Here is a 26,213-nt window from a genome sequence, read left to right as displayed (position 1 = left end):
CATTTTCTTCAGTAGTTCTGCTGAGCTTGTCACTTCTGTTCTCTTCACCCTCCTTATATTTGAAGAACCATCTGGTTTTCTGCAGTTGGATGTGTCAATGACCACATCCTGATAACCTTGTTTCAGGTCTTCTCTCAGACACAGAAGGCTTAGTCTGTTAAGAAACAGAACTGCCTTACAGATAATAGAGCTTATTTCCTCACCCCACTTTGAATTACACTGAAAAGAGATTAATCTGGCAAGGGAAACCTTTGGTGAGCAGGATGCCATTCTTTGATAAAGTTTTATAATACGACTCTTCAGAAATGAGTGCTGATCTTTGAAATACTTCTGTCAGTTGCATGTAAGAATAATGCAGGTGGGAGGCAACAGCAGAGGTAATTAGTTTTCCATTTTAGAAGGCAGACCAGTGCTACTTCAGTGAAAATTTGGAGAGTTAGCACCTGGAAAGGAAGTGCCTGAGAATGTTGCATACATGCTGACTGCTTATTGTCCTTACTGACAGTAGCGTTTGAATCCTCCGCTTTGGGGCTGAAGAGGGGCTAATCCCAGTATTGTGAATAAATGTATTATATGAAGGATCTTCACTAAGTTGCACAGACATTTAGAAAAGTAACCTCCTTTGCTTACTTTGACAATTTTGCTTGAAAAATTATTCTGATGTATTACTTATGTCGACTGGTAATGAGGAACAGAGACTTCTCAGAGGGATTACTGCAGAGACATGAATGAGAAAAGATGCAAGGTGAATATACAGTATTTCTTTTCCCGGGTATTTACTTACCATAAGGAGTGTGGAGGTGATTCCTAAAAGCTTGTATATACTGTAACTTGACTACACACTGTTATGTTTCATGTTCATATATGTTTAATTGGTCACTAGCAGAGGAAAAAGGTAAATTAACATCCATGATAGACATACAATGGAATATGAAACATTACAAAGTCAGCTTCTTTGCAATTTAATGCTTACCACTATGCTACATGTATACTATTTTAGTGTGTTCTATGACAACATTTGACATTTTTGTTTGTAAACAAAAGATCTGTGCTTCCAAGTCTCAAGTGGCGCAGGTGTTCTCGGAACAGCAGCTCTAAGTGCAAACATAGTAATACAAACTTAGTCTCTAGAAGAAACTTGGTCTTGTGTCTAGCTTCTTGCAAAAAGGAGTTTTCTAAAACTGCTATATGGAGGCAATTTCATTGTGGTAAGGAGTTGTGTCTTGCCTTGAGTAGTGAGAGGACTGTATAGTCTCTGCAGATAAAATAGCAAAGGATTTTGTGACAAAATAGAAGAGTCCTCATATTTCATCACAATTAAAATTAATCTGTTTCATGTAAATATGCTTTTGCTGACAGTTATTTTTTGTAATATTCTATTTTATCCCAATGTACTATTTCTAGTGTAAAGTTCATCTTTTCCATAAAAAGGCTCATGGTTATTCTATTAGTAGAATACTTCTGATAAGAGACATTGAGATAATCCAGATGGACAAACAGAGCAGAACAGTCTATTTTTTTGCCTGTGTAACTGTAGGCATTAGATGTGTTAAGAACTTTTTCCTTTTTCAGTAAAGATCAACACATCGTTCCTTCAGTTTGGTTCTAAGGAAGTTAGCCAAAAAGGTGACCACAGTGACAATGACATTTTAAAAGCTTGTCATCTGTGTCACAGTTGAGGGCTGTGTAACATCTGCATGGCTAATAAAAATACCAAAAGCAAGTCAGAACTTGTAGCTTCTTGGTTTAGTTACAAATTAGATTTCCATAGTAAGTTTTTCACTGGCGAGGGAGAGGCTTTTTAGCTTGGAAAGCCAAGTAAGTTATTTTTCAGGAAATGGCAAGAGAGATTCCTATGGGATTTGTGAACCATGTGTTTGGAAAAGATTGGTTAAAAGAGAATTGAAAAAATCAGAAAACTACTTACTCTTATATGTCAGTTACTCTTTCATTCAGCAATGTCAGCTCCATAGAAGCCTCCCTTGAGCTTCCCTTGTAGGAATTACAAAACTGTCTGACTGGATTGCAGTATAAATTGTTTTACTACCTCTTTCTCTAGATCCTAAGAAATATGACATACACTTCTCAACAGCCATCTTCAGAAAGAATACCCCCGAGTCCCACGCATGCCTTTTGGATGTAATTCCTACTAACACGGGAGACATTTGATGGGGGAGCCACGTTGAAAAGAACATGTGCTTGTGATTGTTCTTACGTATGCATCTTTTTTTCTGGTAGTGAGGGTCCAAGCTAGATTACAGTAATATTTAGGAGGAGTCAGTGGAACAACATGTTTGTCCTCTCAGTGGGTTTATGTCACAGTAGAAAATTTATTTATTGTATTGTAAAAACAGCAAGGCTGCTTCTCCAGGTCAGGAAAGGTCAGGTAACTGCATCACCTGGGCTACAGCTGTTGCAAAAATTCTCTGATGTGAATGTTTCACTTCTCTTACAGGTGAGAAATAGTCTTACTCCACAGACTCTGAACACTGCAGTTTCATAATGCATTGTATCAAGCCTTGATTTCTGTAGTTAATAAAACTACATACTTTTTTCTTGTGCTGTAGCTTAATATTGTACGTTGTAATTGAGATTAAGTGAAACGGTGATTTTGTACAACAGACATGACTGCTTGGGGTGGGGAAAAGGGGCTACTTATGGGTCCAGCCTAACTTGAGCTGACTTCAGGCAAGGTAATTGCATCTTGTGATGGACAGTGTACTAGATCTGAAACTCTTTGAGGTCCTTCAGTAAAAATGAACATTAGTGTTGAGTAGAGAGGAGGTCAAAGCACAGACACAGCTGTTTCCCCCTGTCAGCAGGGAGGTGTGGGTAGCAGTGGCTCGACTGGCTGTCTGTGAGGACTGGTGCTTCAAATGTCTGCACTAGCTGACTGCCCTTTTGCAGGTCCTGCTTTCTGCCTGCTCTCATCACCTCAGCATGTGTGAGGACTGCTACTATGAGGGAAGGGTGACTCTCAGCTCTATCCCTGTTCATCCTCCACCACAACACTGATTACTCTTCAGTTTCTAATACCTAAACTTTCACTCCTTTTCCCTTGCTGCTTTCTTGGCATCACTTTCACCCCTTCTTACGACCCCAGCAAAACCAAAAAGATCAAACTGAACTCTTCAGGGCTGCTCTGCCTCTGTCTTTACTGTGCCCCCACTTGTTTCCCAGTTTCGCAGCTGGAAGGGGGCCCTTTCCATAAAGGAAGACTGTAGAAGAACTTGTGTGGAAGCTGCTTATGTAGTTTGGGGAAAGCAATTGCTACAGAGATAAGGCAAAAATGCCTTAGGCAAAGGTTGCCAAAGCAACCTATTAAGACACAGAAAATCTTAAGACTCAGCAAGTGGACACGGTGAGTATAACCCAAAGTAAACTAGTGGGTGCAATACTAGTACTGAAGGAAATGCTGTTGGAGAAGAGAGAAAAAGGGAGATGTTCCTCACCTGTTCCTGTCATCCTATCTGTCAGCCTATCTGTGCACTGAGTTTGCTGAGTTTTGCTTCCAAAGAATGAAGTTACAATAAGTTAATTCATTTGCAGTTGGGCAGTAGTGAGACTCAGTTTTATCAAGGCTGCTATGAAGTTTGAGATGGCTCTGAATACTGTTCTTGTCGTCTGCCTCTGCTTTGGAGGCCATTCAGAAGTATGAGGCATTGCCATGAGGCATCTAAACCCCTGAGATACTGAATTGCTGTTGCAGCTTCATGCAGCTCTGGTTATTGCCACCTTCCATCTGCTCTTACTGATTCTGTGGACTGTCATTTTGCCCCACATCAGTAGGACTGGGACTGGTTTAAAGTCATATTTTGATCTCTACTGTGTGCTATGGTCTTATTCTAGTCATAGCACTACTGAGACAGAAAATGTGCCATTGTCTAAACAATAATGAAGCATTGGAAATGCTGTCCAATTAGTGTGTCATTTCATTTGCTCTGGAATTCTTTCCATATGGAAATTTAAAGTTGAATTTCTTGACATTTTGAACGCATTAGTTGTTCCTGAGACAAAAATTTGTCAACTATACTGAAGGATCTAAATGGAGATAGTTCTGTAAGTAGTATATTAAATCAAATTAGTGGTGGTAAGCTTGGTCTTGAGATTGAAAAGCAGAGTACTAGAATTTTGGGGGGGTTTTTTTTTGCTTGTGAATATTAGACAAATATATCTGGTTTTTATAAACTTCTCTTTTTCTGTCTCTGGTTTTTATATCTCCTCATTCTAAACAAGGCTTCCATAAATGTCTTTCTCAACTGTAATTTTTTAGAAGTTTATATACTTTACAGTTTGGTTTTCCATGTATAATTATCCACACAATGATAGCATCAATTTACCATAATTATAAACCGTATAGTTAATGTTCATTTGACATAGATGAGGACTGAAGGAGGGCAATATCAGTGTGGTTTACCATACAGATATTAATGCACACTTCCAACACCAGTGGACTTGCTGGAAGGCATGGGTGGGTTTTGTATGTCTTATTGGTTACTATTTTCTTCCAGTTTTGAGTTTTCTGATCGGTGGCTTTGTACCTGTGGTCCCTTGTGTCCTAGTCAGGATGAACTGCAAATCTTTCATAAAATGGTCATAGAATGGCTTCAGTAGGAAGGAACCTTAGGGATCATCTACTTCAACCTCTCTGCCATGGGCCTTGATCACTTCCAGGGAGGGGGCATCCGTGACTTCTCTGGGCAATCTGTTCCAGAATCTCACCACGCTCGTACTAAAGAACTTCCTAAGATCTTGTCTAAACCTATTGTCCTTCACTTTAAAACTATTTCCCTTTGTCCTATTGCTGGATACTCTTGTGAGAAGTCCCTCTCCAGCCTTCCTGTAGGTTCCCTTCAGGTATTGGAAGGCAGCTATAGGGTCCTCCAGGAGCATTCTCTTCTTCAGGATGAGCAATCCCAATCCCCCCAAGCCTTTCCTCATAGCAGAGGTGCCCCAGCCCCTGGATCATCTTTGTGGCCCTCCTCTGGATTCATTCCAACAGATCTATTTCCTGCTTATGGTGAGGACCCCAGAACTGGTCACAGTATTCAAGGTGGGGTCTCACAAATGCAGAGTAGAGGGGGCAAATCACCTGTCTTGATCTGCTGCCGACACTCCTCTTGATGCATCCTAGGATATGGTAGGCACTTTGGCCTGCATGAGCTCCCTGCCAGCTCTCGCTTTTCTTCTCATCAATCAGCCCCAACAAGTCCTTCTCTTCAGGGCTACTCTCAGCCACTCTGTACCCATCTTGCAATTGTGCCTAGAGCTGGTCCAATCTAGATGCAGAACCTTGCACTTGAACTTACTGAATCTCATGCAGTTGACACTGGTCCATTTCTCAGGGCTGTTAAGGTCCCTCCCCTTCCCTCAGGGGAATCCACTGCACCACACTACTTGGTGTCCTAGGCAAACTTACTAAGTATGCACTCAGTGCCATTGTCCATGACGTTGACAAAGATGTTAAATAACAACGGACCCCAGACACACCCTGAGGAACTCCACTTCTCATTGGTCTTCAGGTGGACACTGAACCATTGATCATAACTCTTTGAGTTTAACCTTCTAGCCAGATCCTTATCTGGCGAGTGGTCCATCCATCAAATCCATGTCTCACCATCTCAGAGACAAGGTTGTCATGTGGGACAGTGTCAAACACCTTGGACAAGTCAAGCTAGATGTTGTCAGTTCCTCTTGCCATATCTACCAGACCTGTAACTCTGTCGTAGAAGGCCCGCATATTATTCAGGCATGATTTGCCCCTAGTCAAGCCATGTTGGCTGTCACCAATCACCTTGTTTTTTTCATGTGTCTTAGTACAGATGCCAGGAGGATCTGCTCCATGATTTTCCCTGGCACATAGGTGAGACTGACTAGTCTGTAGTTCCTTGTGTTTTCTTTGCTCCCCTTTTTAAAAACTGGTGTTATGTTTCCCACTTTCTAATCTGTGGGAACTTCTCCAGACTGCCACAACTTCTCAAATATGATGGCCAGTGGCCCAGCAACTTTAGCTGCCAGTTTCTTCAGGCCCTATTGATCTGTCTATTCAGGTCCTATGGACTTGTGCATTTTCAGGTTCTTTAGGTGTTCCCAGACCTGATACTCACTTACTCTGGATAGTTCTTCACTCTTCCAGACCCAGCCATTGCCCTCAGTGACTTAGGTGTTGTGGCTCAAGTGGTTACCAGTGAAGACTGAAGCAAAGAAGTCATTGAGTACTTCAGCCTTCTCCATATCCTCAGTGACCAGGTCACTTGTATCCCTCCAAAGAGGCCTCACATTCTCTCTTGTTCTTTTTTCTCTGACATACCTGTAGAAACCTTTTTTGTTATCTTTAATGTCCCTGGCCAGATTTAATTCCATTAGGGCTTTAGTTTAACCTGGTTTCTGGTTTCACAAACTATTTCCTAGTAATCCTCCTAGGTTGGCTATCCTTGCTTCCACCCTTTGTAGGTTTCCCTTTTGTGTTTGATTTTGGCCAGAAGTTCCTTTTTCATCCATATAGGCCTCCTTGCCTTTTTGCCTGGTACCTTTTTTAAATGGATGCAGTACCTTTGGGCCTGGAGAAGATGATTCTTGGAAGTCAACCAGCTTTCCCAGGCTCCCAGTCCTTCCAGGGTCTTGTCCCATGGTACCCTACCAAGGAAGTCCCTGAAGAGGCCGGAATCAGCCCTTCTGAAGTCCAGGGTTCCCAGCTTGCTGAACACCCCTTTTTTTGCTGCCCTGAAGATCTTAAACTTCACCACAGCCAAAGCTGCCTGTGAACTTACCATTCCCTACTAGCCCTTCTCTGTTGGTGAGTACAAGGTGTAGCGTAGCACCACCCTGGCATGCTAGCCCTGGACTTATTCCTAGCAGGCTTAGTTTTATCCCCTTTTTTATTACTTTCAATGCAGTGTAATTTCTGGTATTTCAGTGGTAAATATAACAGGAGAAAAGCATTTTGTTTGTCTCAGTGATTGTCTCATTTTTCATTTAATTGTTGCATTAAAAAATCATACATCTTTTCAAAATTATCTCTTTATAGAACATGAACAGTTTTAAAAGAAAAGTAATTTCCTTGCAGTGTTGTGTTCTTTTCCCCCATAGTTCTTCCGTCTTTATTTTGGCATTTTCATCTACGTTCACAGGTTTCCTTACATTGTTTTTCTGTCAGGACATGCAATTGCTCAATTAAATTTGTCTATAGTTACTTGGAATCCACAAAGAGATTCTACCTCCCCTGTATGCTAATGTATCTTTTTGTCTTCCACATAGAGCCTTGTGATTACATTAAATAGTGGCACTGAAACTTGTTTCTGTCCTTCTGGTTTGCTCTTGCAAATGGTGATCCAGCAAACAATGAGAAGGCAAACCTGGAATTTATTCTGTCTAAATAAAGCCATTTCTTAATGTGAAAGTTCATAAGCACTGTATGTGTTATTTCACTTACTTCAATTTTTGCCTTATAAGTTATTTTGTAAATCAGTTTAATATTTAGACTTGCACTACGCAAAAACATTTAGAGTTTTTCCAGCTATTTATCACAAATTGCTTTACCTTTCTGAAATACAGGCACCACAGTGACTAGAAATGCTGTTTGCAGGGTTTTGTTTTCAAACAGTAATATTCAATTTCTACAGATCTGTTGTTTAGCTTTGTAAATTTTAAAGTAGGACAGTAGGAGGTGAACTTAAAGCCTTGATAAAGGTACGAACAGTTGAGTGTGTAAAGGGAGCACATGTGTGGTTTTGGAAATGACATCACTGATCACAGAAAGCTGTATTCCTCTCTTCCCATGTCTTCTGTAAAAGGACTGCCAAATATGTTCTTTAGTGCCAAGTTTTAGCCAAAATTGGGCAAACAGTACTTAAAACTGTGCTAAGATAAAAAAGGCTGAATAAATGCTGCCTACGTTTTGGTGTTCTGAAGCCATTTTTGTAATTCCTTAACAAAGGTAACAAAGAACAAAGAACAAAAGCCAAACCATGCCCTGATTCCCAAGAAAGTTACTTATCAGGGGAGTGCTCCTAACTGATACAGGAGCCCCTTAGAGCTATCCAAATGCTTGGCAAACCCAGTAGCTGTCAGACTGCTAAAGTAACAATGGTGTGGAGGCTCTTAGCTGACTGAGGTGTAAGTGGGTGTTATAACTGCTTGCAGTTGGTGGAGATTTAATATCACATTAATTCAGAACTGTTGCAAAACCTTAACTAAGTGACTCGTGGTCACTAGTAACTTAATTAGTCTCATATTCTATTATCCATTCTTCGACCTAGCTGTTCTTGAAACTTCTTCAATGCAGTGGCTTTCCTGTAAATCCAAAGCGTTTTGTTGCTTGCAGTACTGTTTCTTCCATACAGTGTGTAGAATATAAGAACAGAAATGATGCTTTCCTCTGATATAATTAGGATGTTAAGTCTCAACTAAAGAAAAAAGCTTACATTGATTTTTCTTTGCATGTGATTCTTTTTACTACTCTGAACTCGCAACATATTCCTAAGGGTGCCTTGGAGTTTTTTCATGTGTAGAGGAAAATTGTTTAATAGCCAATAGCTGTCCTCCCAAAATAGTCTAAATAGATAGGAGGGAAAAAAAAATCAATGCACCCAAATAAGGTCATCTGCTTGCAGTGATTAGGACACAGAAATAGTCCTTTTTAAAGTGGTAGAATGTAGCACAAGTTATTTTGATGGATTACAACAATCTGAATTAATTTTGGTAGTGCAAACATTGGTGTGAAATGACTGCAGTCCTATCCATACTGCATTCAACAGTAGGCACATTTCAGTGTAACATGGTTTGTGTAGCCAGTGAAAAGCATAGGATTCTGACCTGCTTGGAAAGCAGGTTCTAGTGGACAATAGCAAGTATGTATCCACTGTGGGGTTTGTATGTGTGCTCTGATCAGTGCTAGCATGGCATGATGTGACAGAAATCCCTTTTTTCAGCATTCAGGCATAAGTGCTATTTGCGAATTTATTTCAAATAACTCTTTTGTTTGGCCCAAGTCTTGGGTCTTGATGTAATCATCTGCCCTGAATATTGTCTCTTAATGTCCTGGAAATAATTATTTCCAGCATTTTCTGAGCCAAACAGAAAACAAAGAATGCCTAGAAAGACCAGGCACCCTTTCTGTATTGCTTTTCTGCTGATCTTGTCTTCATTTAATAGACCATGTTTTCTTGAGCACTTCAAAATATTTCTCATCACTTGCCCTCAGAAGTGACCTGGTGACCTGAGAATCAAGAAAATGTCATGTTAGTGACTACTAATTAGTGGATCCAGAGAGCTGCTTCTCCTGGCCTTTTAACCTTTCATAGGCAGCAACAAAAGCTGTCATATGTATCATACAAAGAAAACAAGCATTTCGTATGTTTAGGTTTTTTTCTTTTTTTTTTTTTTTCCATAGGGTGTAGGTAGTAGCACCAGCTCAGTTGAGACTACAGATGAAATAAACCTATGCTATAGTGATTTTATTTATTTCTCTTTTTGTGCATAACATACTCCATGTGTCACCCACCCTTACTGAATGTTAGTTATGCTGTATCATAAGAGGGAAAAAACTCAAATCTTTAATTCTTTCTCTCTTTTTTTGGTTTTTGTTGTTTGGTTGGTTTGTTGGGTTTTTTTGTTCTTACTGCTTTTTGATTTACTCCTTTGGCTTTTTACCTACTTTACAATGTCTTAAGTATTTCTGGAATATTTTAATGCTTGGAAATATCTTAATGTACAGCATGCAGTCCCAGCGTAACTTGTCTGTTTATTTGTTGACTGAACTTGTTAAGAGAAGATTTCAGCCATTAATCATTATTATATTTCTGTACTTCATGAGTCATCATGAATTTTTGGGGACTGCTGACTGGGATGATCGTGGCAGTCACAGCCATGTCACAGAACTGTTTGTGCAAATGCATTAATCTTTTTATTATTTTTAATTTTCAGGTCTTTAAAATAGAGGTACTAATGAATGGAAGGAAACATATTGTGGAGAAGAGGTATAGTGAATTCCATGCACTTCATAAGAAGGTAATGATCTCTTTCTTTCTACAATGTAACTTTGTTTTGCCTTAGTTGTGATGTTTTCTCACTTGAAATTTTTACTATACATGGTTTGTCTTAAATACATCTTGTGATTCTTGTCTCTGAAAGTGAGCTCCCAACTAAATCAGTTTCTTCACTGTTTTGTGACTTCTCAGGTATTACTAACTTAAGGATTACTGTTTACATGCTGTATTGCTAAAACAATCTCTGTAGTATGTTTTTTAGTTCTTGTAAAATCACAAAATAAGACACATAACTATAGCAAGTAAATACATTTTATGGGGTTTTTTTTCCGATTAGGCAAATAATTAGGTTGTTCTATAAATTGTGTTGGTAAATCTACTGTATGTGAAGCTGAGAAACAACTTTTATATGCCAGGAAATGAGGCATGAGAAAGACTGAGTAAACTGTCTCATTCTGCTGCCCTTTGCACAATGAAAGTGGTATAAAATACCTGCTCAGGCTGTTTACTGAGTCATCTTACTAGTATATAGACAGGAACTTAGTATTTTCAAGCTTGGTTATCTATTAGTTGTGCTTCACATTGTTTTGATCACTGTTAAATAAACGTGTGATTTCTCCTCTTCAGGCTGAACTGAATGACTTGCTGAAAAGCAAGTTTTACATTTTTTCTGCCTTATGGATACTAAGTATTGTGAAAGAGAATTCTGGGAAAGCGTTGCAGCCCATTGCCAGCAGTGGGGCTGCAAGGAAAAGTTTCAGTCCTTTGTTACTAGGACTAGGACTTTGTTACTAGGACTTGGATCAGCTGAATGTTGGTTTGTCACTGTCAGTGGCAGTGCTGTGTGTGCATGCTCAGCTGCTCTGACTGGTGCTGCTTGCCTTCACAATGGAAAAGCTTCCTCTAGAAACAGCACAGAGGAGTATGGGCACCTACAGGTCCTATCACTTCAGTGTCAGAGGAACTTTAGCACACCAGCATGGTGGCCTTAAACCAGCTCAGAAAAGAAAAGAAATGCAGAAAATAAGTGTTACTCTCGTACCAGAGGGGCTGAATTCTACCAGCCTTATATGCTGCATGGGTATAAGCGAACTTGAGTCAACAAAAGACAGCTATTGACCCATCTGTGTGTTGGTGCTAAAAAGCTCCAAAAAATAGGCCCTTTTGTTTTACAGCACCATAATTAGATGTGTTACTATTTCTTGCCTTTTTGCTTCTTGTCCCACTTGTGGTAGCAGCTGCCACTTTTTAATATTAATTTCATTGTGTATTATTTTCATTCAGATGTCTCAGATATTTTATCCATTGTGTTAGTACCAAATATGATGCCACATGAGCAACAGTGTCAAAATCAGTAGTACTACTCACTTGGCCACCACCGTGGCCTTGCAATACATATAAGCTTTATTTTATGTACTATAATTATCCTTCAATTGAAACTAAAGCAGGTATACAGAGCCTATATGACTAAACAAGTTAGGAAGCATGAAGAGTGGAAAATCAGGATTTATATGCTTGAAACACACCTCACCCAAGTAGACTGTCTCCTGTACTTGGAATGGAATGGGATGGAATGGAATGGAGTATTTTCAGCTGCAAGAAACCTCCAACAAACATCTAGTCCTACTGCCTGATCCCTTCACGGCTGACCAAAAGTTAAAGCATGTTACTAATGTATTGCACAAATGTCTCTTAAACACTGACAGACTTGGGGTATCAACCACCTCTTTAGGAAGCCTGTTTCAGTGTTTCACAATCTTCTCATTGAAGAAATTCTGCCTTATGTCCAGTCTCCCCTGGCGCTGTTTTGAGCCATTCCCATACATCCCATCCCAAGGAGAAGAGTTCAGCACCTCCATCTCCACTGCCCCTCCTCAGAAAGCTGCAGAGAGCAATGAGGTCTCCCCTCAGCCTCCTTTTCTCCACACTAGATAAACACAGTGTCCTCAGCCACTCCTTATAGGACACACCTACCAGTCCTTTCACCAAGCTTTGTTGCCCTCTTCTGTATGCATTAAAGGATCTTCACATCCTTCTTAAATGGTGGGGCCCAGAACTGCACAGAGTTCAAGGTGTGTCAGCACCAGTAATGAACACAGCAGCATAATGACCTCTCTTGTCTGGCTAATCACGCTATGTTTCATGCACCCCAGGATGCAATTTAGTCTCTTGGATGCCAGGGCACATTGCTGCCTCTTATTGAGCCTGCTGTCTACCAGCAACCTCAGATCCCTTTCTGCACTGTTGCTCTCCAGACACTCCTCTCCCAATTTATTCTTGTACTCAGCACTACTCTGTCACAGTTGCAGGATCTGGCATTTAGAATTGTTAAGTTTCATGCCACTGATCATTGCAAAGTTCTCCAGTCTCTCTAGATTCTTCTGTAAGGCATCTAGTCCTTTGAGAGTCAGCACTATCTCCCAGTTTGGTATCATCAGGAAACTTGCTAATGATGCATTCAAATTCTGCATCAAGATCACTGATAAGTGTACTGAACGTAACTGGCTCTAGAACTGAAGCAAGAAGAGCAGTGCTGGTGACTGTTTGCCAGCCTGATATAGCCCCATTCACTATAGCCCTCTAAGCTCTGCTCTTCAGCCAGTTCTTCACCCAGTGCACCATGAACCTGCTTATCCCACAACTGGACAACTTGTCTAGAAGGGTGCTGTGAGGGACAGTACCAAAGCCTCGCTGAAATCCAGAAAAAAATCATCTCATGCCATTCCTATATCCACTAGGCAGGTGACCTGATCATTGGAGGATATCAAAGTAGTTAAACAAGACTTTATCTCTTTGAACCCGTGCTGACTGATTGCAGTATTCTTTAAACACCTTTCAGTAGTACACAGTGTAATCTTTTCCATAATTTCTCCAGGAACTGAGGTTAGACTAATGGGTCTGTTGTTCCCTGGGTCTTCTCTCACACCCTTATAAATTAAAATAGCACTTGCTACCATATAGTCTGCAGGCACCTCTCTAAGACTCCCAAGATGTTTGGTAGGTGGTCAGGAGGGGTCCTCCCATAGCATCCATTAGTTCCTTGTTCCCTGGGATGAATCTCACTGAGCCCAGTGGGCCTGTGAACATGTAGCTGATACAGCTGGCCCCTTACAATTTGAATGTCCACAAACAGAAAGTCACCATTCCAATAATTGTGGTCCTCCAATTCAGGGGGCCAGGCAACCTTCAGTCTATCAATATTATTACAGACTGAGGCAAAAAAGGCATTGAATGCATCCACTCTTTCTTCTTCCCTTTGTTGTTATATAATTTCACTGTAATTTCTGTTGTTGCACAATTACTCTACACAAAAGTCAGGAATCACTGCTGTCTTGCTCTCAGATTTGTATCCTTGTACACTGCTGCTTCTGTAGTAAATTTCTTTGCAGAGATTTCTCCTTAGAACACCAGAAAAACCATAAATGACACTCCTTTTCTGTCTAGAAATAGCAGCAAAATAAATAAACCTGAAAAATAGGTATTCTAACCAAACACTTTGCACCACTTTTCAATTTCATCTTACTCTTCATTTGCTTGCTGCATGTTTATACTACTTTGCAAACTTGACAGTGACTTTTTCTTGTTTGTTCATGTACAGATACAAAGCACACAGTGTATTTTGGCAACAGCACACCTCTTAAGTCTTACTCTTTGAAGTTATAGTGAAATATCAGCAACAATGGTTGAACAAATTGTGCTCTGAACCTTTTTTAGAGCTTTCAGTGTTACAGAAATCCTAGAGAAAGCATTGACAGTACAGTGTGTGGTTTCACCCTTCATTCTCCTCTCTGTTTGCCCTTGATTTTCTGTCCAGATTTAGTTCTATCTGGACCTCAGCTTTTCTAACCTGATCCCTGGCTGCTTGGACAGCTTCTTTGTACTCCTCCCAGGCTACTTGTCCTTGCTACCACCCACTGTAGGCTTCTCTTTTATGCTGAGTTTGTTCAGGAGCAGCTTGCTCATCCATGCAGGCCTACTCATTTTTGCCTGACTTTCTCTTTGTTGGGATGCATTGCACCTGGGCTTCAAGGAGGTGATCCCTACATATTAATCAGTTTTCTTTGGCTTCTCTGTCCCCCAGAGCTTTATCCCATGTTACCCTAACAAGCAGGTCACTGAAGAGGACAAAGTCTCCTTTTCTGAAATCCAGGATTGTATAATGGTCCCTCCTCATTACCCTGTGGATCTTGAATTCCACCATTTCATGGTCACTGCAGCCAAGGCTGCCCTTGAGATTCGTATTCCCCACCAACCTTTCCTTTTTGCTGAGAGCAAGATCCAGCATATCACCTCTCCTTGTTGACTCCTCTATCACTTGGAGAAGGAAGTTATTATCAACAAGTTCCATGAGCCTCCTGAATTGCTTATGCCTTGTTGTGTTTTCCCTCCAACAGATACTGGGGTGGTTGAAATACCCCATGAGGACCAAGGCTTGTGAATGAGAAGCTACTTTTATCTTTCTATAAAGGATGTCATCCACTCAGTCTCCTGGTCAGGTGGTGTGTAGCAGACCTCCCCTCTAATGTTCCTAGTCCCTGCCCTCCCTTTAATCCTGATCCATAATCTCTCATTTAGCTCCTTTCCCATCCCCAGACAGAGCTTCATGCACTCTATCTGGTCACTGACCTGGAGGACAAGCAACACCCCCTCCTCATCTCCCCTCCCTGCCTTTCCTAAAGGCTCTGTGTCCTTAGATCACTACAGACATCAATTTTCCTTAGATTAATATTTCTTGTGTAAGGACAGATTTGAAGCAATGTAACTAACACATACATAGATTTGCTTAATAATCTTTGACACCATAATACCTATTTGTTTCGATATGTTATTGGACTCTTGTAAGCATATGAAAATGGGTTTATCATTTAGTATTTTTGCATTTGTATAGATTGTGTTTTTTACACACGATACCTATTTTACACACTGTAACATTTAAGTAATCAATTACTGGATGCTTTATATAGCAGGGCCACAGAGCACAGAAGGATTGTTAATCATCAGCCAAGGTACCAGCCACAGGGTATTTATCTTGTGTGTGGATAAGCCTTGGAGGACACTTGAAGTGTTTGAGATTTTTCTCCCCTCATCTGGAGCATTCTCCTCATTTGTTACTCATCCGTAGGTGCTGTCATACTTTGCAACAGCATAATTGTAGCTTCTTCAACATTTTCAAAAATTCAACAAAGAGGAAAAAATAGGGTTTACATTCTGCCTTTAGGTCATCCAGTAAAGTACCCACATTTGGGGTTTGGTTTTTTTGTTTTGTTTTGGGGTTTTTTGTTTGGTTGGTTTTGCGTGGGGTTTTTTGGGGTTGGTTTTTTTTTGTTTGGTTGGTTTTTTTATTTTTTTGGTGGGTTTTTTTTTTTTTTTTTTTTTTGGTTTTTTGTTTGGTTGGGTTTTTTTGGTTTTTTTTTGGTGGGTTGTTTTTCTTCACATCTAATTGTAATTCAGCACTGTTCAGGAATAAGGAAGTTGCAAATCGTTACCACAGCAATAGAGGTTTCCTTGCTGCAGCTTTGTAACTTGTGACTTCAGAAATGTTGATACATTGGCACTGCTTTTTCCTGTAATGACATTGCAGCAAGCTCAAAGATGAGATGTAAATTCTTAGTCTCCCACAGGTATGCATGTCAAAGTCAATTTTGAGCTTCTTTCCTTGCAGTCCTTGCCTCAGATTTACTCAGGCAATAGCCAACCGAAAGAGTGTCTAATATCACCTTCTATTAAAATGCAATGGAGCCTGTTCTGGTTGTTATTTCACTCTGTAGTTTTGAGGGAAAAGTTTATATTTTGGGGTTTTGAAAAGGTATGTTGCTACAGCAAGAGGATTCTTAGTTTTGCCAGAATGTGTGTTTGTAGCCATCTGTATGGAGTCATGTGTACAAGTAAACACGTTTCTGTGTATATCTACAAAAGCTTTCCTGTGGAAATCTTAAGAGGAATAGTTACGGAAACTCAGAAATACATTCGGTGGCAGTCTTACTATTTCTTTATATAAGTTATTAAACACAGCTGTCAAAGCTGTTGATACAATTTGAGAGCATAGATATTTTGTTCTTTTGATTGCCAAGTCTCCAGGGGAATGGTTAGATCTCCTCCCTGTACTTCTTCCACCTGTTCATATTTTCTTAAAGCTAGAGTTAGAAATTGTTACAGTGTTTTGTCACCAGCACTTAGCAAGGTAATATCTGGGTATGTTGCTGTGAGGTATCAACCCAGAATCACTAAATGGGAACTCATTTGAAGTATTCTTATGTAGTTCTTGCCATTTTATTTTAAGGTCATTAGTCATAAGAAGTTTTTAATAGGTTTCCTCTTCATTACCCAGGCCAACTAGACATGGAGATTTTTAACTTCAGCCTGCAGCCGCTTCTATTACTTCAGTGAGGTGATGGCAACTTTGTTGCCTTGTTGTTGTACTTCATGAATGGTTATTTTACCTGTACTGCCTCATTTCTTCCATAAACATATTTGCTTTAAAGGTACACTAATATCCTTTGTTTCTGTCTGCATTTCTTTTTGTTTGCAGCTCAAGAAGTTTATAAGAACTCCAGAGATCCCTTCAAAGCATGTGAGGAACTGGGTCCCCAAGGTTCTGGAGCAGCGACGGCAGGGCTTAGAGTTGTACTTGCAGGTGAGTCTCTTTTCAGCACTGTGAAAGTAAAATCCATTTTAAGAGTGGTAGTATCCAAAGCATTTGAAGTCACAGGAGGTATCAAGGGCATGTTTTACTGATAGGCAGTTCCAGAGGTGAGGATGAGCTGGATACATGCCAGCAGTGATGATTGGTGTTCACGTAGCAAGACTAGAACCTAGTAATCCAGTCTGGTTTTTATTGTATTCCTGATTCTAGCAAAAACTGCTGTCTGACTTTAGTGAAACTACTAGTACCTCATTTTCCTGTGCCTAAAATGGGAAAGATAATGTTACTCATTCCAAAGTTGTTCTGACTGTACCAATCAAAAGTGTTGCAGAAGAGAAACAAGGAAGCTTTATTTATCTCATCTCCATTTAGACAGACTAGGAAGAATCAGCTCATCAGATGCATATCCCTCTACTGTCCATGCCTGTATCTGAATTGTTCCTCTAGTTGAAACAGGCACCTGTCATTCCATATTTATCTCAGTCCATTTGGAAGTTTGCATTTAAAGTCACAGATTCTACCTGTTTGGGTTCGTATTTTACTACAGACTGTAAAAGGAGTCTTCAGGAATGACTCAAACATGTAAGCATTTAAATATAATTGTGATAAATCCCAGACTTTATCAGTAAATGGAATATCTACTCTCACCATGACAGCTTTAAAAATGCCTTGTGGTGTGGTTTCACAACTGTTTCTCTGGTAACAAAGCCAAATTAAGGTGTTCTTCTAGATATGTTCCCAGTTAAATGCACCTCTAATTGTACTGATGCAAGTGCTCACAGAAATTATTTGAGTCAGAAGGTGATTTTTTGCCAGGAAGGCAGGAACAAGAGTACTCTATTTGTCCTCAGATCAGAGTAGTAAAAATTACAAATATCTTGTCATATATGTCATCATCCACAAGATGTGGTTGCTCAACTGCACCATAATGGAGAGTGAACTGCATTTGTAGAATATAGATAATAACCTGCTCCACTCTTCAGCCTTCCTGGTTCTCAGGAAGGTTTGTAAAAGAAAAGTGCTTTGAGGAGGAGGTTAGAAATCTAGTGTGGCACAGTACAGTAGGATATTAAACTTTAAAAATAAATTTGGAAATAAGGAGAAAAACGCAGATTAGATTTTTTTTCTGATACAGGGAACTTTTTGGGCAACATAGGTCTATTTTGTTTTGTTTTGTTTTTTCTGAATACTTAGTATTGTTAAACTGAAATATTTAATCCTTTTTTCCTTCTTGCTCGATGATATTTATAGCATATTTGGCATCTAAAAATTACAGTTATTGTGGGTGAAAAACATTGGTGTTGAAAAGGACCAGGGCCTTTATGGTTTTGATGACTGTCAGCACAGTATGCTCTATTATCAGTATAGATAAGCAGCCATTTGCTTTGAAATTTTTTTTTTTCGGATTTTCATACAACTGTCTTTTGGAGATTATTGCTGCTATGGCACGTGTACTATTTTCTCTTAGGAGATGGATTTTATTAAAAAGATAATTTTTTTAATTTTTTAATTGCTGATAAACTTTAAAATAACGTCTCCACCTACTGGAAGAGTTAGTCATGTCTTGCACAGACCACTACCACCATTGGTTATCCTAGGAACATACAGTGAGTGGTTTAGGCTGGGGGGACTGCTGGACATGATCTAATTAAAACATGACAAGCCTCTAAGTTATATCCACACTGATGTGCATACTAAATTAAGGAAGAACAAAAATCATTAATAATCTTGTCAAAGTCATAAATTTCTGTTTCTGCTAACAGAAAGCTGAACTAAGCATTAGTGAAACTTTACCTTTTAATATAATGAGCCTAATTTTATACAACTGGAAATTCATATCTGTCAGAGGAGTTTCACTAATGTCATCAATGATCAGTGGTGTTACCAGTAGCCAGCCATTTGTGCAGCTGGTAAACTATTATGGAGTCATCATAGTTGTTACTTGTTTGGTTTTTTTTTCCAAAACCAGACTGAATCTCATGCAAATGAGATTGCTCATTTACACTGGTGTTACATTCAGTTAATGTGTTTTATGCAATGCATATTCATGTCTCATTGCACCTTGAAAACCTGTACAGGCAGGAAATATTCTGCCATACAGATAGGAGGCAAATACAGACCTGTATCTGACATGGTCTAATCATATTGGCTTCTTAATATATTTAATTAAGTGGTCTTCTCTAATTAAATTCAGATAAAAATAATTAATATTAAATTATAATAGTAGAGTCAGTCTGTATCAAGTAATAAAGAAAGCAAGAAATTCCCATTTGAACCAGAAGGTGCTTTGGTTGCCTGTACCTTGTTACTTCTTTGTGGCCTTTTCATGATAAAAATGCCCTCTCAGATCTTTTCAGCACAGTTTGTTTCTTAGAGTGGATGGACAGGAACTCAGAAAAACTTCAGTATTTCTTTTTGAAGAATAGCAAAACTATGAATAAACTGAATATTATTTAATTGTGAGGTCTGACTAGTAATTTTCTTAAATTCACTAGTATCCAGTGTCAACTAATACTAATCAGGTGGCTTATTGTTCTTTTGTTCTTGAAAGGTCAAGTGGTTTTGTTATTGTTTTATTTGGGAGTGGAACTGTGAAAAAGTAATTTATCTGTATTAAAGTGACTTTCATATTTTATAAGTTTGACCAGAATTTACAACTTTCACTTTTTAATACTTTGGAATAGTTGACTAGTCAGCACTGGTATGTATAGCATTTCAGGTGGATGTATAATACTAATACTAACACTAATACTACTACTACTACTAATAATAATAATAATAAACCCTTGTAAAAACTGAGAACAATCAAGTGACTGACAGGAGAAAAGAATTATGTTTAATTTCTTAATGAGGAAACAGATGCAAAATAAGTGAATGACAGGGTGTGGTCTTAAATTTTGAAGCAAATTTGTATGAAGCTATTATTCCTCTGCTGATCTGTAGTAATTGTCTCTGTCCATAATCTTAACCTACAACATACAGGACTTGAGATGGTTTAGTCTCTGCTAAATAAGGAAATGCTTATTATTACTGGCATTATTATAAAGCAGCTCTGATTACCTTATGGTGGCTCTCATCTGAGAGTTACCATAAGTCAACTGGTGTGTGATATCAGTTGTGACTTAACAATTACTAACATGTATATCTGAGCTTGTAGCTTGTAATACAACAGAGACAGGAATCCAGGTGGCTTGATATAAAATTTGTAAAATATGTCATTAAATTACACCATTGTTGAAACAAATCTCTGTGATAGTATTATTAGATTGCACTAAGAATTGTATTTTTGTTTATGATTACCAAAATCTTCTCTTAATATGTTTCCTGAAGAGTTTGATGGTGGGAAAAGGCAGAGGAGAGAGATTTGACTTACCTGGCTGTGTAGGGAGCTTCTCATTTGAGAAGGGCTGGCAACTGAATCTGCATTGAAAGTCTGTGATGCCTGGATAATTACGTTTTTTTGAAAGTATCAAAAGGTAAAGGTAAATGGGGAAGATGACAGGGCAGATTGTGAGTAAGCATTGCAGCTTCTGGGTAGTGTTCATTTTTTTTAACATCCACCATATAATCTCTAACTGACTGTTTATTAGAAACTAATATAGAAGTATGATCTGCTTTGGGAGTGTATTTAAAGGAAGTAAAGATCACTTGAAATGATCCCTTTTGCACAATTTTTGTGTATGAGTTCAGAAAGTTGTCTTGCAGATGCACAAACTAAACAGGTAGTTGGGGTTTTATTTTGGACATTAAAGACATTGTTGGGATTCATAAGAGCAGTAAAGAGGGACCTTATCTAATTCTTTATCAAAGCAGCTGTGTTGTCAATCTGATTAGTATTCGTTGCAAATAGATTTTATATTATGTACTCTTGGATGAGTGTGTTTTATGGGAAGTGTATTTCCAGTGAATTGGTAATAGGGAAGAATTTGATCTAGCCACCTGCTCTCTACTGATTTGGAGTTAGGTCATATCCTTGTCCCAGTAAGCTGACACTGAATGTTACTGCCATCCAGTCTCTCTGCCCCAGGGACTTGCCCTTTGACAGGTCTGCCTTTTAAAGTTCAGCAGAATGGATATTTTCTAACCCCCTTGGGCAGAAGAAATCTCATCATTTGCTGATATCATCAATCCAAAAAGATAACAGGCATCGTTAACAGAATTGACTGTGAAGCGGCACCCACACCTCAGCATGAGACCGTGTAGCTGCTGCTAATCTTCATTGAAATGCTTTGGTTATGGAAAGATTTTGGAGGTGGCCTATGTTTTTTATAAGCTTCAGGATGCAAAGTCAGTTCTTGTGTTCTGAGTGACCTGAAGAAATTCTTCTTGTGACTGGCAAGACTCTTAATACAAAACAGCAAGCTATAAACCTCTGAACTGTTCTGTATGTACATATGTCTCTAACCAGAGTTAATATGCAGAGCTAATAATTCTCTCTCATCTGAGGTCAAGAAAACATGCTTGCCTTTTATTTACTCTTGAACTTTTTACAAAGAGAACAGTCCTGATTCCTGGAGATAAGATTGGTTAAAGTGCTGCTTGGCTGTGAGACTCAAAGACTTGATGAACTTCAACATTCCAGCAGTTTCAGGGATCCAAATCTTTAAAATGAATTACGGAGTTTATGAAACTGGACTAGAGATTTAGTTTCCATTTAAGGTAATAACCTAGATATCTGAGAAGCACTTTGACCTATATTTTAGTATTCTTCAAAATGAAGTTTGGTAAAAATATTTTAACTACCAATCCTTCCTCAAAAATATAAGTAAAACTTTTATCTGTTACAATTTTGCTCTTAAGAAAGTAGAATCCAATCTTATAGTCCTTAGCTGTCATAGTTTCCGGCAGGGTGGAGTTAGCAGTGGATGGAGTGCTGAATAATGTTTTATGAGTAATGCTTTATGAGTAAGTTCATCATAAATATAAAGGAGAAAATTGCCCACTATTATGTTACATTTTTTTACTCTTTTTCTGGGGCACACTTCAACTTTCAACAGCAAAAAACCAAAAAACAAACAAAAAATTAAGACAATGAGTTATTTCTGCAGTTAGAAACTGAAGAAGGAAAACAGTCTTACATAAAAATTGGCCCAAGCTGATTTTTCATGGACCATGATGATTTTTCTTTAATTACTTCAGTAAGTGGTGATGCTAAATTCCTGGTGCTAAAAATGAAATAAAAAAACAAATAAATAATAAATAGTCTTGTCAGGCTGGGCAATGGGTATGAGCAAACCAGTATGTTTACCATATATATCCAAAATATGGATGGAAGGATTAAATAACCTTCCTTAGCCCCAGAAAAAAAACCCTCTGATTTTAGTAATCAATACAAACCTTATTCTAAAGTTTTTGAACTATCTTCTTTTAATTTGATCTACTTGTGTGCTGTTGATTAATCCAAGCTTTAGATTAAATTTTAAATAAATATATATATTGGAAGAATTTTTGTTGGTTTGGAAACTGTTGCAGAACATTTCACGGCTAATAGTGTTTCATTTTGTAACTGAGGATAAGAATCTTCTGCTTTCTTTGACTGACAGTCATTGTCCCTTTTCACTGTCATTCAGGGAAGAGAGATAATTTGATTTCTCAGGTTTTTTTATCTAATTATGAAATGAAAGAGTTTTCCATCACCTCATGGGAAGTTTCATTAGTTCTTCACTGCTTAACTGATTCAATTTCTGTTAGCCTCTTGCTCTTCTAACAAGGGGGAATGCCAACACAATAATTCCTAACCCCATCCATCCTCCAGAAGACTGGAGAGGTCTGAGCTCTTGGAAAAGACTCCTGATACCAGTCTGTGCATTGGCTGCAGCTGAAATAGTGCTTCGTGGCTGGAGTAGGATCAGAAAGCGCAGCAAACACATTTATGGTGATGCACAGGATTTTTCACTTGTTTTCTGCTTGAGAAGTAGAGTGAAAATGTCCCACAGTAGTACATAAAAGTCAGCCAGACTCTACAAGGCAGAATGAATTACAAGATTTCTAGGAATGAATTCTCCCCTATGAAGACAGGGAGATCTTGGTTTGTGGGTTGGTCGTAGTTGACATAATTCTGTAAGATCAGAAGCAATCTGTAAGTGCTTTCTAAATGGAACCATTCTTGACATTTCATTATCAATACTGAAGGAGAAAAAAAATGTGATGTCTGTAGAGGCAGACATCATTGTACCAGTGCTGTTGGAGCTGTTTAAAAATATTGAGATCTCTGTGTTTATGCACGTCTGTGAGACATGTGTTTGCTTTTGACCAGTAGAACTAAATCAAGTTGGATACTATTTAATTCTGAAAATGTAATGGCAAAATTGTTTTAAAACTATTCAATGATCATTCATCTATTTATTTTTTTTTCCTGTGCAGTTTTCATTCATCACATTTATCCACTCTGTCAATGTTAATATTCATTACAATTGTTCTTCCTTTATATTCTCAGAAATGCACTGTGTATCCAGCATTTAGTTATTCTTGTATACTTCTGTGTCTTTGCCAAAGGGTGTTGTGAATGCAAAACTTCAAACTGGTTCAAGGGAAGACTGGAAAGGTTCATTTGAGAGCAGTTTATATCAAGGATAGCTATAAAGCTTGAAATAACTTGCAAGGCTGCTAGAGTATTGAAGGAAAGTGTCTCATATGTAAGTTTTGCTTATTTATACTCTTCCTTGCATTCTATCTATAGCTATTTTTTCAGATAGAATGCAGTGCTATATGGACCTTTGGTCAGAACCATTATGACTTTTTCTTATATAGTCCTTAAAGTAATTAAACACATACTTGTGTTTCAGCTTTTTAGATTTGATTAAATATCTAATGTGTTTTCCTGAACTGTATCGTGAATGCTATTCTTAAAAAAAAAAAAAAAAGATGGAACCATGTGGTTGAGAAGATATGGTTGAATCATACTGATGTAATGAAGAGGTATGTAGGCCAGATGCTACTGTGCAAACCTCTCATAAAGGCTAATGCCTTTTAACACGAAAGGCTTTATACGTGGAAGGTAATTGATGGTATATTTAAAAGCTGAGCTGGGGCAAAGAAATTTCAAGCTATAAAATTTTGTGCAAAATGTGGGCCTATTTTTATTCTTCTCCACCTTATTTTGGACATGCCTGGCCTGTGTTTTTTTTCCCCACTAGTCTTCTGTTTGTCCATTCCTCATATCTGAGGGCAGAAGCTGCACAGAAATCACTTGAACTTCCCTCTGTCATTCATTAACCACAGCAAACATTTCTGCAGAGGCAATCCTTCCCTTTGTCCCACGTACACATTTGCTGTTGGGACCTATTTCTAGCTAATTTAAGACCAAATTGGCTTATTTGGAAAAAAAAAAATTCCCATCAAGGCCAGAACAGATGTTTATCTTCCTGATAGCTGTTTCTGGAAACCAGTTTTGTTTTAAATGCAGGTGAATACACTGGAAAGAATGAGTCTAGCTTTAGTAAGTTGCAAGTAAAAGTTGGATTTGGCGAAATAAGATTTAACTGTTTTGCTGGAAAGTCTGTTGAATTACCCACATCTATTAATCACATTGAAAATTGTCTCCATTATAAAAAAAATTATTCAGTGTCTTCCTTCTCTAACTCCATTTCATCTGTAGTAATCAAGATTCAACTGTACCTGTAAGAAGCTGTAAAAAGCAATGGTATTATAGGTATAAAAAGACAAAATGTTCTTTGTCCTCATTAAAGATTGTGAGCAGAGTGTTAAATAATATTAATGGCTGGGATTGTCAGTACTTAACAGTACTTTCCTAGTACAAGTGATTTTATTGATCGATACAGTCTCAATGTAACAGGGCAGATTATTCTACTGATTTTATCGAAACCTTAACTAAGTTTGTTAGTGTACCACATATCTTTAAATAGATCTAGATGATGATGTAGATTAAGAAAAGCAGACCACCATCCATCTTTTTTTGATCAGTTAATAACTTAAATCCATCATTGCTGCAACCAGCTCTTTTAAGATTCTGTTGTGCATACATGTTTCTTTGGTGTTACAGATACATAAGTGGTTTTAGATGGCTGTGGATTTTAAAGAAGTGTGCTTGACACATGCAAGATGGTGTATTTGTTAAGTGGAGGCACAAAGCTGTAGGAAACGGGAAAGCAAAATAATTCTGTAGATAATTTAAAGGAGAGCTATTTATTAAGAGTGTCTGTTTGCAGAGGTGTTTCCTGCAGGAATATTCCAAGCATTTTTCAAGTATGCTTAGGAAAATTACTTGGTTTATTTTTTATGAGTTAATTTTTTTGCTTTTGAAGTATTGCTATGTTGTGGCTTATGATTCACATTTTTTCTTTTATCTTCAGTAATCTTTTTCTGGTTTTTGCTGTATAGAATTGTGCTCCATGAAGTTCTCTCTCATTTCACTCTTACACATTAGAGTTGATCAAACTAAATTTTACTCAAAAGCAGAATCTACATTAGAAGTCATGTCAGGTTTAGAAACCATATCTAAGTACTCCTCTTTTCATTGTACTGCATAATGCTACTGTATCACATACTTTCATCCAAAGTTAATATGAACACCAAACTGTAGTAATTGTGCATTTATATACAGTGAAAAATGGTCTCTGCTATGACCTTTATACGCTGAAGACAATTGTGAGATATTTTGAGAATGGAGAGAAAGCAATTAAGTTCTTTGCCTAAGATGTCACAGTCTGTTAAAGCAGAACTAGGGGTACTACAACTTGATTGCTGGCTCACTGCTAAAGTCACTGTAGTCTGCTGATGGCCAGTTGATCTAGCAACCATAATTCCTTCTAGAATGTGACATACTTGTTTCTTTTAGCCATGAAAGAAAAAATGGCCACCCTCCTTATCCTGACAGGAACCGCTTTATTTGACACATAGGCATTACATTTTCTCCTTCCTTAATAAATGTTTGTTTTTCTTTGGCTTCTTTGGGAGGCGAAACAAAAAGTCAAAAAATTTTTGTCAATTACAATAAATGAAAGAAGAATGGAGCCATAGTTTTTGCAAAGAGGTATTTATTATTATCACCTGAAATATCATAGAAAGACATGATTCCCTTCATCTTGTTAGTCAATCTACAGCATTTTAAACACATGTTCATTTCCTAATCTCTATTGTTTTATGTAGGCTAATTCTTCCTTTTGGTGTACAAATGACTATTGCTTTTTTAAATTGCACTTTCAATGCAAGTTAAGTCTTAAGGGCTTTTTCTTCAAAATTAATCTGTAAAGTTACTTAATGAATTGCCAATGAAGGGAAAAGCTTATTTGCTAGTGAAAGGCTGTTTCATTATTGCATGTGTAGTGCAGCACACTGTATTCTGTTATAGTTGTTCAGTAGTTTACAACACTAAATTAGCATGTAGTTTAGACCCAGGTCTGCCAAATCATTGCCTTTATGCAATCTGATACTATTCTTTTGCCTACAGGTTGTGTCGCAGAATTATTAATGTTCTTTATGCATTTCTAAACTGCACATGAAGCCTAGGGAAAAAGGTTTGTGAGGAAGTGTTTAATTCTGTCTTTACAGTAAGATTTGGTTTTTCACATAAAGCACAGGTCACATTTGGAGGTGTGAGGAAGAAAATGAAATACTGAATATAT

At 38.2% G+C, this 26,213-nt stretch overlaps 1 protein-coding gene and 1 long non-coding RNA gene across 3 annotated transcripts in view; both read left to right on the top strand.

Annotated features, from left to right (window-relative positions):
• Positions 1 to 26,213, top strand: part of LOC139789641 (uncharacterized) — a 354,871-nt gene that overhangs the window by 167,738 nt on the left and 160,920 nt on the right. The gene's annotated exons all lie outside the window — the stretch shown is intronic.
• SNX24 (sorting nexin 24) overlaps positions 1 to 26,213 on the top strand; it is a 94,616-nt gene that overhangs the window by 38,625 nt on the left and 29,778 nt on the right. For both annotated transcript variants that reach the window (XM_071732216.1, XM_071732217.1), the window contains 2 exons: positions 9,925 to 10,008; positions 16,516 to 16,620. In XM_071732216.1, the coding sequence (XP_071588317.1) occupies positions 9,925 to 10,008; positions 16,516 to 16,620 (189 nt within the window). The remainder of the gene's footprint in view (positions 1 to 9,924; positions 10,009 to 16,515; positions 16,621 to 26,213) is intronic.

The sequence above is a fragment of the Heliangelus exortis genome, chromosome Z (genome assembly GCF_036169615.1).
Source record: "Heliangelus exortis chromosome Z, bHelExo1.hap1, whole genome shotgun sequence".
Taxonomy (NCBI): Eukaryota; Metazoa; Chordata; class Aves; order Apodiformes; family Trochilidae; genus Heliangelus; species Heliangelus exortis.
This window is presented reverse-complemented; position numbering and strand designations above follow the sequence as displayed.